This window comes from Gorilla gorilla, chromosome 9 (genome assembly GCF_029281585.2).
Source record: "Gorilla gorilla gorilla isolate KB3781 chromosome 9, NHGRI_mGorGor1-v2.1_pri, whole genome shotgun sequence".
Lineage (NCBI taxonomy): Eukaryota > Metazoa > Chordata > Mammalia > Primates > Hominidae > Gorilla > Gorilla gorilla.
Genome location: NC_073233.2, coordinates 42,158,015 through 42,175,822, shown reverse-complemented (window position 1 = coordinate 42,175,822; position 17,808 = coordinate 42,158,015). Strand labels below are relative to the sequence as shown.

General features: G+C 41.4%; 1 protein-coding gene across 1 annotated transcript in view; it reads right to left on the bottom strand.

Moving 5' to 3' along the window:
* Positions 1-527: 527 nt before the first annotated feature.
* Positions 528-17,808, bottom strand: part of TRIM44 (tripartite motif containing 44) — a 145,408-nt gene continuing 128,127 nt past the window's right edge. Inside the window, exon 5 of the mRNA XM_019037274.3 lies at positions 528-5,244. Within this exon, the coding sequence (XP_018892819.1) occupies positions 5,217-5,244 (28 nt within the window). The 3' untranslated portion in view covers positions 528-5,216. The remainder of the gene's footprint in view (positions 5,245-17,808) is intronic.

Here is a 17,808-nt window from a genome sequence, read left to right as displayed (position 1 = left end):
CTCTGGTCCTTCAAACCAGCTTGGAATTGCTTCATTTACAACTCATTCTATGTTTTCATCAATTACATGCAAATATGTATTTCTAAAGTTTCACAAAACAAAGATTTTGTTGGCCTAACTGTAATTTGCTCTAAAAGACATTTTTCTAGAAAATATGGCAAAAATTACAATTTGACCTTCCTTCTAGTTCATCCAAATTCTAAAACTTTAATGTTATTTGAAAACATAATTTGGCACCAAGTGTTCTTTAGGTTATAATCTAAGTTGCTTATAAAATGTAATCTAGGCCTGGATCATTTTACTTTGAGGAGAAAACATATCACTAAATAATAATGATCTTAAGTCTGTTCTTTTGCCACTTCCCAGAGCTCTCTCCTAAGGCACTGTGGAAAAGTCAGGAGTAAATTAGACTCCCACATCTAGTAACCAAAACACCATCATCTCCAGCATTACCACAGTCAAGTATGCAGCTTGTCATAAATATTTACACCTTGCAGGGTCCTTTGTGCACAACTCTGAGAGACAAATGGCATTTCCAGTAATAGTTTATTGATTTCCAAATGCACAGGGGCACCAAGTCCGAACATCCTGGGATAGCAGTAAATCTCTCTTACAAAATAATTTACAGTATGAAAATGATATACTGAAACATTAACCCAAACGTGTAATTCCCTTGAAAGATTCAGTGTTCCCTTGTTTAATGTAAAGGGTGGAAGGGGAAGATTCCTAAGGAGGGAATGTGACTGTGCACAGGAAAATAGGCAGAGGACAATGGATTCATTGGTTCTCCCCATTCATGCAGTGTGGCCTGTCACCGTAGAAAGACTGGTCAGGTTTAACCCTCATTAAGTATTAATCTGCTGTCCCCTCAAAGTCATATCAAGCCCAGTATGGGCTCTGTGGCTTTTTTTGCACCAATGTATCCATAAGTGTCTCCACTTATTTTCATTTTTCTGCTCTGGCCCTCGTTCTGCTGTTTCTGGTATGTTCTCAGTTCCAAATGATACTATCTTATCTTACCAGGCAGCCCTCCAGAATCAAGAACTGCCTGAGTCTTATGGTTTCTGGAATGGACAGGGTAGAGGGCTTCATAAGCACTGCTGGATAAAGGCAATAATAATGAGACTGAAGTCTCCCATATGGGCCTTCTTTTTCTCTTAGAGCTGGGCTGGACTCAATCCATAATGAGATTTTTTTAAACATAAAAATCTGATGTGATCAGCACACAGTAAACATGCAGTTAATTTTCTTATTGAGAAGCATGTATTGCACAGCCATTATATGAATGTGGAATTTCAGGAATGGCAAGAGAATATTTTCTACTTGGGGAGAGAGGACTTCCTGGACCCTGCCACAACTACAAGGTCACGAATTCTGCATTTGTGCCCTTAGGTCTAACTGGAGTAGTTAGACTCTCAGGTCACCAAAATGGCTGGGCATCCAAGTTTCCCATCTTATTAGACATCCTGGAGGAGGGCTGGAGTGCAATTTCCTTCAGGGCTGTCACTTTGACTCAGTGCCTTAGGAGCTAATGACCTTTGCTAGGGAATTGCTCTTCTTGTAAGCAAGTACCTATGCCCCAACTATATGGTGACACTTGTAATTAGGGCTGACAGAAATCTTTGAAGTAGTACGCAAGATAATGAAGGGGCTGCTTTGAGTTTTCCTTAGTTCTCAAATATTGTGTGTGCGTGTGTGTGGACATGTATGTATGTATATACATATACACACATATCACACTTGTCCTTTATATATAGGTACACACTCCCCCGACACACACACAAAAACCAGGAATCAGTAAGAGAGTCCAGATTCACTGGACTTTGAATTGCCACATCCTCACAGAGCACACTGGTGGCTAAGTTTACTAAAATATGAAGATTTCCTTTTCTACAGCAGTGAAGCTGCAGACATTTTCAAATAAAGTTGAGTAGAGAGCAGAACACCCTTCACTTTTACTACTGCTGCAAAGGTCTATACCTTTGAAGGCCAAGAAACACCTTATTTATGGAAGATGGCATGAAAAAGGAAATGTTCTCCCAACTCCTGGGGGTGGGCTCAAGTCAGCAATGTGTACTTAAAGCATCTGCTAAAGGGGAGAAATAAGGCTACCTCAATGCCATTTCTGAGCCCTAACTATAACTGTGAAATGTCATTTTGAAAAAGATTCATAAATTGGGATGGTCAGCACACAGTGGGAAAACCTGAAGTCTTTTTATCCTTCTGTTTTTAGGTGGACCATGGTGTGTGGTACAAAGTGCCTGTCCACAGAATTAGGGGGAGCTGGGTTCAAGATTTGGCTTGAGTATTTCCTAGCTGTATAACTTGAAGCAAATGACTCTTCCACTCCCCATCTGTTTTATTATCTAAGAGACAGCTCAGGGCCTGGCTCATAGTTGTTCCTTAATACAAGTTATTTCCCTTCTTGGGCTGTCAGAGCCGAGACTCCAAGCACTTCTTGGGACTGTCCTGGATTTAATGATATCAAATCAAAGTCCCTCTCAGCATCCAGAAATTCAACATTTGAAAGATAGCCAGAAATTGCTATGAGTATCCAACTGATTCTGGAAACATTCATTACCTGCCTCCCTTGGTGACTTCTCTTTAGGGGTTTCAGCAAACCCTGCAACCTGCACCCAGGCAAGACACAATTCTGAGCTCTCTAACTTTTACTGAACTGGCAGGAGGGAAGCCTCATCATGCTGGGGCTTAAGGCCAAGCAGCATGCTCCAGCTCTAGGGGAAGGTAGTGCCACTGCAGGAAGCATCCTAGTTCTTACATTGATAAATGCTGCTGGCAGGAACTTAGAAGCCTGGGCAAAAGCTGCTGCACTGTGTTTAATGCTTCCCTGGTTAAAGTTTTATCAGGTGCTGAAGACAGCAGGAGTCTATAAAGCAAATCTGAAACGCTTTCTAAGTAAAAGCAAAAGTGCTTTCCTTGAGGATCACAGAGATATGATAAGTTACTGAGACAGGTTGGCACATATTTTTATATTTCCATTTATATCCACTGCATAAATGCTTGAATTTCCCAAATACTGATTCAAAGTAGTAACATATGATCAGATATGGAGAACCAATGATCTGTCCATTGCTAATATAAGGCTACTATTTGGAGATCAAACAATGATTATTGGGGAAAGACAATACAAGCTTCCAAATCCTAAAATCTTTTTAATCTTCTGATACTTAAATTTTTTCGAGAGTGGCCACTGGTCCTTCTTTTAGGGTACTTTTGTTGGATATGATTGGTGGTTGTAATTAATGGTATGCCAAATTCTCCAGTCTTTGCAGAGATAGGTAAAGCACCAAAATTGTCCTAGCCATTTCTTGGCCATCAGTTTGAGAGAAAAATGCTTTTTTTTTTTAACACCTCAAACTCCCCTCAGCCCCAATATCCTGGCATCTTTAGTGAGTCAGGACAATCCTAACCTAGAAGCATATATGCCTGGGAGCTTCCCGGCCTCAAAGGAATAAATCATTTCACAGCATTCACAGGACTGAAAAATAATATAAATAGGATTCCTACAGTAAACAAGTATTGTTTCTGTTTCAAAACCGTCCTGCAAGCATAACAATCAGCTGGCCCTAAAGCCTGTAATACGTACACAGGTCACAGGCAGACAGGCAGGCAGGAAAAGGGATTTCCCCCAGTGCAGGCTCCTTTGGTTCTGCCTCAGAGGCACTAGAAGTCTAGGCCCTGGGTTAACAGCAACCCAGAGTCTGCTTGGATATGGTTCTAGTTGTATGCTTCGTAAGTGAACACCAAAATACCATAAAGGTAGAGGAGAGTGAACACATAACCCACTTGCAAATAAGAATTACCTTGCAAGATTCCTATTTTTTTATCTTTTGCAAGATTCCTATTTTTTTATCTTAACAGTCTATGTGTATGAACATTTTATTCTATAATATAACTTTTATATAAAAATAGGTCATCTTATGACTCTAAACCATTTGGTAAGTAAAACTGATGCTTCAAGAAGATGCAGGTTTTTAAGTTTGCAGTTTTGCATTCCCCTAGTACATCCCTGCTTACTCGGGAGCACAAAGCTTGGTTGTAAGAAATTGTGATTTGGGAGTAGAGAAAAGCAAGGAAGTCCAACCTCAGGTGTGTCTCTGTTACTAAGATGAGAGTGAGATCCAGGGTGTGGGAGATGATCTGAAGGTCTATGGGTGGGGAGTGCCACAGGAAGAAGGGTTCTGGTCGGAGTTAAAGGAGGATGTATCTATATGCTGGGAGATGAGCTGAATTCAGAACACATGGAATGGGAACAATTTTCCCCATACTGCGTTTAAGCCAAATTAGGCTAAAATGGGGGTGGGACTAGCAAAAACCTACAATGGAAATTCCCATTTGGTAATATACATTCCAGCCCTTCACATTGTGACAAGCCCACAAAACCTGCAGAATTCACCCAAATAATTCTGGTTCTATTAGATCCTTTACTGACTATTTTGGAAATTCAAGCAATTTGAATTCAGAAATACTGATTTCAACTTTTAATCAGACTTCTGTGGTCCTTTTTTTTCCCCCTAAGGTCATTTCCATTCCACCTCTTCAATCATTTTTTTCATTTCCACAGCACTGAATTATGAATATCAAGTCCTGGATAACTTCATATACTAAAAGTATCTCTTCCTCATCTTTAACTCTTTCTCCAACACCTTTTTCCAGTCATCCATCTTAATTCATGGCACCACAATTTTCACAAATGTAGAACTGGACTTTTAGGGACTGTCCACATGAGTCAATTTGGCCCTACCCTTGCTCTCATTTATTTCATGCTTCAATATGAACAAAATTGGGTTTTTGTTAATAGGCAGGGAGAAAACTCTGACTTCCCTTCAAGATTATTCCAGATCCTTCCTAACAAAGCGATACTGTTTGGTAATACAATATTATGGGGGCTGGCTTTCCTGAGTAAGTTCAAAGCAGCCATTGAGGGATTACCTGAAGGACCCTTCTTAATTGCTCCTGGTGGATCAAAGGGGCTCTTTTCCTTGACCTACCACAACCAGAGGATGAGAAGCACACGGTAAGCATAAAACTGGTCATCCCTTGGAGAGATATGTGCCTGCTGTGGATCTGGGGACACATCTGGCGGAAGTACGTTTGTTGCTGAGCAGCTTTCACAGAAATCAGAAGCCGTTACATACACGCTGTCACATACACACAAGGGGAGGGGATGATTTTCCACTGGGGGTAGCAAGCCTTCATGTGTCCTCTTCTTCACTGGCACCACTACAAAGGAAAAGGAGAACCAGGTGAGTTAAGATATCACAAGAAGGGAGGCAGCCTAGTCTACTGGTTGATAGCACAGACTTTATGTCAGACATACCTGGAATTAAGTCTTAACTACCATACCATGATTGAGCAATATGGCCAAAGGCAAGTTACTTCGTTTCTCTAAATTCTGATTTCTTTATCTGGCCATAGGGGGAATGATGATAAAACTTACTTTCTTGAGTTACTAGAGGATTAAATAAGAGAATACATATAAAATGCACAGTACCTGGTATACAGTACGTGAGCAGCTATTTAAAGGAGCAGGTGAGAGTCATAATTCTTTTAAACTTAACTGACAAAATAAATTGCTGGTAAAAATCAGGTGTATGATTTCCTCTAAGCCTTAAGCCATCTATTGTTAGGAGAGAAAAAACAAGGAGAAGCTACTATCATCTGCACTCTCAATGGCACTCTGCACTTGGAAAAAATCCAAGATTTCAACTCATGCCATAGGGACATATGCCACCTCGTCAGAGAACGTACTCTACTAAGTAGGACTCCCTCGTGATTCTCTATCTTATGTCTGTCATACGCCTTATCACATTACATAATTTATTTGTTTACGATTTACTCTTCTGTCTACCCATGACTACAGCATATAAGAATAGCAACACTTTATTAACTATGTATATCTAGCACTAGCACTGGGCTGGGCACATAGAGGTGCTCAATAAATAATTGTTTTTTAAAAGGAAGTGAAATACAAACAACAGGAAGAAAGGGAGGGAGGGATGGACACAGTTGAAGGGACTGGTCAGTCATTACTGCCCTGGCCAGGTTATTCCAGATGTTAGTGATGTTTCAGTGGTCAAATATTTGTCAAGTCCCTCAGGCATGGCTAGTACCTCAGCTGCTCAGTTACAGCCCCTCTGGCTTGGACCTGGGAGAGAACACTGTTGGTACAGGGACTGGGGCAAGGAGAAGGCAGAGCCTGAAAATGCAGGAATGAGCACACTCAGAAAGGCAAAAGTAGCAAACTTGCCTAGTTTCTCCCCATCCACTTCTATAGGTCACTGCCCTTAAAATAGTAACAAGAGCCAACTTGATCAAGTGCTTACTGTGGACCGGGGCACTGAATTACGTGTTACTCACCCATTCTTCCTATTATGTAGGGGCTATTATTATCCCCCGTTTTCCAGATGAAAAAAGTGAAGCTCTGAGAGATGTAAAATCCTAGGGTCACATAGTAAGGTCTGTGTCCTTAAAACTCAAGGTTTAGTTTCAGTTGGATAAAGTCTGAAGTGGTCAAGCTGGTAGAAAAGGAAAAGGCCTGTAGAACATCAGCTCCCAGCTATTACCTAGAAAATTTTCATCTCACAAGGGATTATCTATGTCTATATAAAACCTGTGCTCTTTTGCATCCATTTGGGAAAGACTTTAAGGGAAAATATCCTAGGCAGCAAATTTCTAGAACTTCCACTAAAGGCAGAAACATTTCAAGAAACAGGTCCTGCAAGTTAAGTGTATGCTAGGAGCCAAAAGAACCAACTCAATAATCTTCACCATTCCAAACTCTGCCCTGTTTCCACTCCCCTTTCCTGCTGGTTATACAATCATGGGATGAAGGGTGCATGCTGGAAAAGCTGGACAGTGGGCTGTCATTAAGAAGCAGTATTTAATGGCATCTGTCCCAAAGGGAACAAAGGGTCTTTTATGAAAGCTTCTCACCAGAATCAAGGCAGAGCTGGAACTGGCGTCATATTCTCCCCCTTGGTATTATATCCAAAGCAAGCTCTCATTGTTCTCTTGTCAGTTTTACTTCAAATATGAAGGCAGCATGGTGACTCTGCCCTAAGCTGCAGTTCACTTTTTAGCATTCTTAACGTGAGACACATAGTTTAAACGTTCATGGACCTAATGAAATTGTATACAGAATTTTATCTGTGTGTTCCTTTGTCTGAGAGAAGACATACTTTTCATCATATTTTCAAAGAAGTCAACAACTCTTGCCAAATTGGGAATAACCAAATTATAAATAAACTCTTTTTGGTTGCCAGGTTCTTTACTATAATACTTGGAGAGTGGCTTGGGGAAAAGGTCTGAAGTCTGAACTGATAAAATCTTTTCTCGTTAACCTAAGAGAGACCTGTTCTTGGGCCTGAAATTTATCTCACAGTTTAAAACATGAGATCTTAGGATACTGGCATATCATTTATTGATTACTTCATTTGCTAAATATTTGTTGACTGTCAACCATGTGTAAGTCATGATGCTAGGCACAAAAATGAATAAGATGAACACAGGAGTTGCCCTCTAGGACTTTAAAGCCTAGTAGGTGAGATACAGGCTCAGGGGAGGGAGGAAGAACTTTTTTTCTTTTTTCTTCCCAGAACAGCACCTTCAAAGAAAGCATCTTATTTTTATAATAACCCACTTCTCACAATAATGAAAAAGAAAAGGGATCATTACTGAATCTATAACACAGAGCTTTGCTCAGCTTGTATGTCGTCTCTCCTGGAGGGTTCAACAATATAATTAGTGTGAGGCATCATCTCCTCTCCTGAATGTTCTTGCTTCACTTTGTATATAAACTTTGTATATAAGCTCATCTATGTTCATGAGGTTATCTCATTTTATTTATTTATATTTGAGATGGAGTCTTGCTCTATCACCCAGGCTGGAGTGCATCAGTGCCATCTTCGCTCACTGTAATCTCCACCTCCTGGGTTCAAGCGATTCTCCTGCCTCAGCCTCCTGAGTAGCTGGGATTACAGGTGCATGCCACCATGCCCAGCTAATTTTTGTATTTTTAGTAGAGATGGAGTTTCACCACGTTGCCCTTGAACTCCTGACCTTGTGATTCCGCCTGCCCCAGTCTCCAAAAGTGCTGGGATTACAGGCATGAGCCACCATGCCTGACTGTTCATGAGATTTTTATCTTAGTCTATAAAAGTCTTCACTTTCTGCAAGGGAAGTAATACAGCCTTCTACCTCAGCCACTTATCACGCTCCTCTGAAACACCTGCCAGTCACACTTAGACTTACAACTGGAGTGGGACTCACAGGTTAATGGCTGTTTCATTTTTTTTTTTTAAATAAACTAAGGGTGTTAGGCAGACAGCACATTCTATAGCAGGTACTTACCAATGAGAGAGGCAGCATTACATAATTACTTTTGTGTCACCAGACTGAACTAGGTTCAAATCCCTGTTATGAACTAATAAACTGTGGGATCTTACGTAAGTCACTAACATCTCTGAATCTCAGTTTCCTCATCGAAATGCTATCTTCCAGGGTTACTGTGAAAGCTTTATGTATTTTATGCAATACAAATGATAAAAAATGTTACCCTTCTTCCTCAACCCACCTTCCTTCTTATCCTGAATAAAAACCTGCCTCCTCCTGCCTTTCCCTCAAATGTTCCTAGCTCTGGCAGCTGAAACATTACATTCCAGAATAAGTGTGTTCCTATCCCCAAATACCCTTCAAATATCTGGAGAGCAACAGTATCCTGCTTTGCTCACTTGGAGAGTTTTTTAGATGACAACCCAGACCTAATGAAATACAGGTACTAACTAGAAAGGCTGAGTATCACTCTGACCCTTCTAGGTGGCAGGTCTCGAGAAAAGTCATGCCTGCCAAACACTGGGGAGGACAAATACGGACTGAAGTTTAGTTAACCGGCCTTAGCTCAGTCACTGATCTAGTTTGAGGGTACTGCTGTATCTAAAAGTGGTGGCCTTAAAACTGGGGTATGGATACCCTTGTGGTATGTAATTTCTTTCCAGGAAGTATTTGGGCCTGGGTAGTTTTAAGAAAATTAATGTCCAAATCCTTAACTTCCATATATACTGCTTCCTAAAACTTACCTTCTCAGAAACATGCCTGTGCTCTGTAAGGTTCTTGTTTCAGCCACTCCCACTTTACAGATCACCATACTCCCACACTTCTGCAGAAATGCTACTCTCACTCACCCTTCTGAATCTTAGCATGTAACAATTTTAGAATGTCTCCCTTAGAGGAGTCCTATGAGAGAACCGCAAGCAATAGTAAAGGAGACAATCTTTTTTCATTCAGGCAGGAAACTCTTGGCAAGGCTGTGCGTTTTATCTATCTATCCATCGATCTAACACTTCAAATTCAAAAGTGAGGTGGTTATCATGAGGTGTGTGCTAATGTTTATTTGTATTGAAAAAAATGAAATCAGACTTAATCTGACAGAAAGCAAGTCTGATTTGGCTGGATGGTTTGACCACCAGAATTGGCTTTGCCAATTAGATTATATAGTGCACCTTGCTTGTTTCATTTTCAATCCTGCCTGTCCTGCAGTGAGAGGCACCAAGGTCTCACTCATTTAGTTAGGTTACATAGAAATATCTTTCAAGGTTTGAGCTGATTTTCACTAGACCCTACCAAAGGATGAAATCTGAATTAAGTGCCATCAGGGAACCAGTGATGCAGGTGGTCTGACACATCACTGCTCTACCCTTGCAGCCTCCAGAGGTTCAGGGCTTCAGTGCACCTCAGCACCGTTATGTTGTAAAAGTCAGTCTTTGTCACTTGAGCTCTTTGGAGGCTGCATTTGTTTCTCATTCACTATTTTACCCCTAGTTTAGCAACATGCCTGGCACTGAAGACATTTGGCAGCTGGCATATGGCAGCTCTCGTAACTTGCTTTGGCCCAGAAGGAGGGATTTCACTGGTGAGATAAGAGGCGGGGAAGGTAAACCCTTCAAGGTAAAAACTACATCCAGCAGGAAAGCATACCTTTCTCTACGAGCACTAAGATCTGTCTACTTGAAGAATTCCTACAGGAGGTAGTATAATATGTTAGGATCATCCACTTTGGAATGAGACCAGGATTACTTACCATCCAAGCCCTTCAGCTCTGAGCTGTGTAACTTTGGCAAAGCTATTTAACATCTTCTAGGCCTCAGTTTCCTCATCTGTGAAATGCGGAGTCATTCCTTCATTTGTGCTTTCAGTGAACAAGTATTTATTGAGTACCCACAGTATATAAGGCACTCAAATAGGTAAAATAGCAGTGAAAAAGACTGACAAAGTCCTTGTTTTCATGGAGCTTAATTTCCAGTAAGTTGACAACAAACACGTAAATAATTTCAGATAGTGGATATGAAGAAAATAAACCAGGATGCTGGAATAGAGAATGATGTGTGTGTGTGTGTGTGTGTGTGTGTGTGTAGGGGCAACTCCTCAGGAAGGGACGGTATTAAGATCTACCTCTTAAGAGTTGATATAAATATTAAATGAGATAATGGATATAATGTGTTCAGCCTACTGCCTAATGAGTACTCAACTAAATTCAACTGTTTTTGTATCACTCCCCTCCTGAAGTCAGTGGCTATTCTTTCACCTCGCAGTGACTGAGCCCCAAATACATGCCAGTGATGGAACACAGTGGTGTATCAGATATCTCTACCATTCAGGAGCTCACAGTATAGCAAAGAATGTAGCTATGAGCCATAAGAGAAGAAGTGCTAAATTCCACCTACAGAGTCAGAGAAGACTTTATCACTGAGTGTTGACAGATGGATTGGTGTTTTCTAGGAAGACAACGGGGCAAGGAGCGGGGGGTATGCCAGGTGGAGGGAACAGCTTGAACAAACTCTTGAAGATGTGAAACAGCTAGGCATGTTCAAGGAGCTGTGAAAAGTTCAGAATGGCTGAGATAAAATGTGCGATGGTCCAGTGAGAGAACGTGTCTCATCAGCAGCTCCTAATGCTTATCTTTATGGGTTATGCTTGAAGTGTCTCCTAAGAAAATGGGGGGGGGGGGTGTGGATGGGAAAGAACAGGAGGTGAGAAGGGTGTCAGGGCTCCATATGGCGTCTACCACATTGCCAGCACTTCAAAATGTGAACAAGGGCTATGCTTAAAATATACAGGCTGTGTTCTGTGTGACACTCCCTGAGGCAGCACAAGCAGATGTTTCAGGAAAAAAAGAAAAACAAACACCCAGTGGTAACTCAATATAAAGCCTACATGGGGGCCAGCAGGCATTAGGCTGCTCAAATGTGATTACATCATCAGCACAGATCTACGACTCAGCTTGGAAGAGTATTACAGGTGCCAATGTCATGATGCTGGGGGTCTGGAGCAAATGGACACTTGCTCCCAAGCAGAGGCTAGGGCTCCCTCTTTGTCAAAGCCAGACTCACTTGTCCAGGAGTCTAAAGTCTGGGCCAGGGACAGTGAGAGGGCTCTGAAATGAAAAAACAAGAAACTATGAGGAGGTGTCTTATGCCTAGTTAATAACTCAAGCATCTCTGCCAGCATGTCTTCTCAGATGAGTATAACTGAGAAGTGGACGTTTATGAAAGGGAACAGAGGGTCCCTGTTCTACTGCCTTGTTCCTTCCCTGTTTACTACTACCCAGTTCTACCCCTGCCCTTTTAGTAAGTGTTCTTGTTATGAGTTTCCCTAGGAAACGGAAAAGAAGGTAAGAAAGCTATCCCCACCTGCATTCCAACCTCAATATTCCAAAAGCTCATGATACAGTCAACAGGTCTGAACTATATGAAATCTGCCCCTCCTGGGAGGAGGGTTGCTTGATGTAGACAGCAAAGAGATGAACACCACATCAATTTACTTTCAGCCAATCTTACCAGAGGCTCTCCTTGTACTGCAGTTCAGTGCTGTCAGATGAGAGACAGCACTAGTCTGGTCACCATTAGATGACCCAAAACACATAAAAACATCAAATAGAGCTGAAGCAGAGACAAGAGAGGAACTGAAGACTGCAGCTTTCCATCCTTTATATGTCACTGCCCAATCTCAAGATTGAACAAAGCCCAGTGCTTTGAACTCAAAGGACTGCTCTATGTACTGGAGGAGGTAACAGATGCCAAACATGAGAGCATGTGAAAAACAGCAAGGCCTTTGCCACTTTCAAAAGATCTCCCATAAGCCATTAAGCCTAAAGTCCCTATTAAAATTGTTCCTGTAGTCTAAGGTGTTGCACTTAGAAGGTTCCTTACAGTTCAGCCCCTAGTTAAAAATCAGTATGTATTACAAGACAAGAGTATGCCATGGGACCACACCATAAACCACTTGAGTGCAGAAGAGTTTCTGGATGAGCCAGCTGTCATCTTACGATGAGGTTAAGTTTTGCTGGGGGGAAGAGAAATGATAATCTTTAAAGGGTCAGGACTAGGGCATAAGTACCGGGTGCTGAAAGAAGCAGATAAGGACTATTAAAGACACATTTTGCCCTCCTCCCAGTTTTTCCAGAAGCCGGCTCTTCTGTGGCACCCAAATGACATAATTCTACAACTTCAAACCTGTTTCATCTATATGAAGAAGAACCTGTTTATGGCTTAGAAATCAAGTGTCATAAGATGTATTTACGATTGATTTCAATAGAAATCTATCGTATTTACGATTGATTTCAATAGAAATCAAGTGTCATAAGATGTATTTACGATACCTGGAAAGCACTTGCTCACCATTGGCCCAATTGCAGGGCCCAGGCAGAAGGAACAGTGTAAATACCCTAAGGAGCACCAGGGGAATATGCCTCTTAGAACTGAGTAAGGCCCAGTCGCCCTCTAAGACTGCTTAACTGAGGGGCAACTGTCAGTAATTTGGATGACAAGGTTTCCTGCTGTCAGAACTCTCAACCTTGCCTTTTAGGCTAAGAGGAGCAGGAGTGCACAGTCAGAGAAATCAAGGCTGAATCCAGTCCTTCTACTTATTAACTGAGTACCCTCTGGGCAAAACTTATTCCACTGGGTCCCAGTTTCATCACTTGTGAAAGAGGATCAATGATTCCCAGGTTCTTAATGAATGTAAAAACATATAGCACATGGTAAACTATTAAGTGATCACTTTTCTCATTAAACGCTGTATGAAGCACTACCCTACACATACTAAACTTTCATGACATATTGCTGTGTCCCCTTCTTCCTCCTTGGATTAGATGATTTCTAAGGCTCTCACATTCTCAGTCCCAATCAGACTCAAATTTAATATAGAACAATAAATATATCAGATGGCTCTTCTACCCTAACATGAGAAGTTAGCTTGAGGTGCACAGGTCTTTTACTTTCCCTAGCCACTCACCCACTCACTACCTAAAACATTCCACTGCAATCTTCACTCAGCCCAGCAGAGACAGGTAGGAGGGGGGGAATGACAATAAAATAAATATTTTTCAGTCAACCACTTTGGGGAAAAGATGAGAGAATTCTTTTGAGAGTTGTTTTCAAATTAAAAAATATTTGCTGTGAGACAATAAAGATACTCCTCTATAAAAAAACTATTTTTAGGGCCTCAGGCTGAAATATACACAAGAAAGAAAAAAGGAGTTAAAAAGAATAGTGATAATTCTGTCTGTAAAAGTTTAAGCAAAGCCTGTGGAACAACTTAGTTTATGTTCAGCTGTAAAGAGGAAAGCTTATGTCCTTCCCAAACTGCTTCTCCAGCCACCTATCCTTAGTTTGATTTCTGATACAGCTCAGAGCCCTGGTGGGACTAAGGCCTCTGGTGGCTAATCACATACCTCTTTTTGCCCACTGAAGAGGATGGAAAGACCAGGCTTTGGAAATAGAGCCATTAACTGTAGGGGTCCAGCAACCAACGCTGAGAACCACTGGTTTGTGTGAAAGGCAAGACGATCACTTAGTTCTTATTCATTTTAATTGGCATGAATGGTCACAACATGGCTGCAAGGGGCATTCTTGTTAGAGGCCAAAACCAGACTCTCAAATGAGGCCCAACACAGGAATATAAAAATTGTCTGGAGGAAGAGAATAGAAGGACTCCATGAATCTGATATAACGCCATACTAGAGGCTTTATTTTCTTTCTTTTGTTCCAACAACCCCTTATGTCCCCTCCCCCTCCCTTTGGTAAAGAACAGTACAACACCAAAATCCACAGATAATCCTTGAATCTCTATGGCAGCTCCAGTTCTAAACTCCTCCTTCACAATCATGGTTTAAATGGCTGTTAACAAGTCATAACAAAGATCTCTCTTGCTCCAGGGTAGAATAGCCATATCCTTTCTCTTTCCCCACCCAAATCATAACCAGCCTAAGTCTACATCTTCCATGAAGTCTGTGCTGACCACTCCATCCTACAGAGACTACTCATCATCCACCCTCCGGCTCAGATAATTTGGAGTCCTGCTTGTAGGACCAAGGGGAACTTGGTGGCTCTACTGTTCATGGGGGAGCAGTAGAAATGCAGGATCCCAAGGGCTGGTAAGACCAGGTGAGTTAGAAGTAGCCTAATCAAGGGAATAAGCATGAACAACTGCCATAGGCTGGCATCAAAGCTGGTGACGAAGGGGGGAGTGGCAGCCTGGAAAGTGAGCCATGTCCATAAACAGGGTAATTCATTACAAAGGCTAGGAAGTGAGGCTGTGAACAGTGGTAGACACTGAATGCCTCATTATGAAGTCCTAGCTCACAGTGTGGTTTGGTGATATGCCCATAAGGTTCAGGCGGGTCACAAAAGATTGGGCACAAGGCATTTAACATGAAATCCATTTCCCTGACATTGACACTCACTACCACAGGTGTCCCTTGTGGTGATACTAACTGGGTACAGACACTTGGCTTTTCCTCCTCTAGACAGGGAACTGCTGCTTGAAGGCAAGTATCCAGATTAATCACTTACAGCCCTGATTAGCAGCCATGTGTCTAAGAAGATTTGTAAAAGGAAGATACAAAGAATTTGCATTTTTCTTCCATTTGCAATACCTCAATCACCTCCTTGGTGAAGACAGTCAGAATTATAGGATTAAAAAAAAAGTGGGGGACATTCTAGGTCCCCAGGTCACAGGCTGTGGAATAAGGGATGATTAGTTCCAGCTGTATGCATGCTGCTCCTCAGGGCATTCCATTCGCCTTGTGGTAATAACAGAGACACTGTGGAAATGTATTGTAGCTGCTCTATCATCTTGTTTTTCTTTTGTGCTTTGCTGGTGTTTAAGAATATGGTTGTTTAACCATACCATAACCCACTACTGATTATACTTCCAGACACGCTGGCCGACCCAAGGTGGCAAGGAGGCGTGACAGCAATCTTCAGATCCACCCCTTCAGTTGCCAGCCAGCTGCTCAGGGATGCACCATCTGGCTTTGCTGGAGCAGAGCCTTGCTCCCTCCTCTCGTCCCCATGCCCGCCCACACCGCTTTCCCAGAGGTCAGCCACAAGTTCACATCAAGCAACAAGCAGTGATTACAAACTGAGTGCCTGCTGGGAATATCTTTCTAGTGTCAAGCAACCATTAAAAGCACTTAACGAAATCACAAAAGGGAGGCGAAAGAATACTTACGGAGAGCTATAGGATGGGGAGGGCAGAAGGGAAAGCGTCAGCCCACCTCCCTACCTTGGAGGGAAAAACATGACATAAAAAGCAAAGTTGGTTCTAAAGGATGAACCTGAAAAATGGAAACTGAAGAACACTGTATCTGCCAACCACTCTCCTGCTGCAGCCAAAACAGTTCATGGTGCCTGGGAAACCTTTCGCTAACACCGAGAAAATTACATTTTAAGCAACTGTGTATTTTAAAAAATTTATTCAATGAGTATGCATTATAATAGGTATCATTATAATCTCTTGTCCAATTAGGGCTGCATCTCTGTGAAGAAGGCATTATTATTCTCTGTTTTACAGATGTGGAAAATGAGGTTCAGAGGGGTCAGTGACTTGACCACATTTGGATCTCAGGAGTGACTGGCTGCAAAACTCATGTTCTTCCCACTAAAAAGAAGGCTGGGTGGGACTGTGAATCTTGCCAGGCCTCAGTAGCTGTTACTCCTGGGTTAATTAGGTAGTAGTGTAAGTGGTGTGCATTGTGTGGTGGCTTTTCCTGTCCACTTGGTTAAAAGAAGAGTCAACCTATTTATCTTAAGTGAACCAATGGAGTCTTTGATGGAATCTTTCTTCAGTCTTCTAGTTGTCAATAACCATCTAAAAGGAAAGGACTGGGAACTGAGATAAGCAGATGATGTAACTTTGGGAAAGTCATTTTCCTGAGTTTTAGTTTTCTCATTTGTAAAATGCATCCAGTAAGACCTATGTAATAGAGTAGATGTGAATGCTACTAAAGACTAAAGAGAAACCCTTTTTAAAGTTCTTAATATTACAATGGGCACCAGGGTAATATTTTATAAATAATAGTTGTAACTTGTTTTATTTCAAATTAAAAGTTTTGGAAAATACCTAAGTTTGGTATTAACTTATTCTCATTCAGTAGGAGCTATTTATGGTTGAAAACATTTTTTAAAAATCTTAAGTTCGTTTCATGGCTAAAAACAACCACAACAAAAGAATGGCAGTGAAAGCACAGATGACTCAGGTTAAGGAAATAAAGTGCCACATTCTCTTTGGGGCTGGTTCTCTCTCATGTGTTTCAATCATCTTAGAGCAGACTTATAAGCACAGCAATTGAGAGACTAGAAACTTTTACTATCCAGTATATGCATATGGCAGGGAACCTTGAACGTTTTAGGAGGCAAAAGACATGTGTAGGATGAATTGATGCAAATGACTTTGCTTCAGTTATATAGGCCCCTGAAGGCACATTTGCTAGAGGAACTCTCTTAAGATGGGCAGCTCCTAGGGAGGGATTCAGGCTGGTTCCCAGGCTTGCCTGCCAGCTTAACTGAGCTGAAAGTAGCAAACTGAAGGAGAATCAGGCTGATACTGTGTTGCCACTCCTGCTGTCCACCATAAAGACTGAACTCTTACCCGAATAGAGGTGCAGAGACCCATAGGTTCTTCTCAGGTTTTAGCCTCCTACAATTCTGACTCAAAGCTGCTCTGATGGTAAACTGCATCTGTCTTTTGTGCTCTGTCCACAGAAACCTGAAGGCAACGCTGCAGAAGGCACCTTCTATCCATTTTTCTTTCTGCACCCCTTTCAAAAAGGCTTCTAGGTTGAAGCAAGACTATTCTTGCCCCAGGGCAAATATAAAATGTGCTTTGAATCACCACCCCTGAGGAAATGGTCAACAGTGGGGCCATCTCCTCAGACAACAGAGCTCTGAAGGTTTTTGCCACTTGCTGTTTTCTTTTAGGTGATACAGCAAACATTACTGCTATTTGAATCTGCAAAAATGGAGAATATGGAAGTCAGATTCAATTCAGAGCTAAATTCATTTGTGTTTTAACTAATCCCCTCAAGCAGTATACTTGGTTCTATAGAATTTCCTGTAAAATAGTAAACATTTCAGTCAGTACAGGAAAAGTATTTGTAGCTTTTTGGGGTGAAAGAAGCAAAGAACAATACCTTCTTTAAGGTTATTGCACTGGTCTTATCTAGGCTCTATTTCTAGATAGATTTGAGATAACTAGTTCTTTCAAATCTGTCTTTCAGGTATTGACATAAGAGTCAGGTGATGCATCATGTAAAAATTAAGGCTTGAGAGACTGCAAGAGGGGAAAGTACTCATTATGAAACAGAAAAAGATACTGAAATTCTACAACCTAGTTTTTTGTTCCTAGATTTTCAGCAATAAAAACCTGGCAAAATTTAAGATCACTTAAAGATATAGAGAGAAATTTTGCTTCTCCCCAAGCCAAATTTTAAAATGGTTCTTGCCCTTT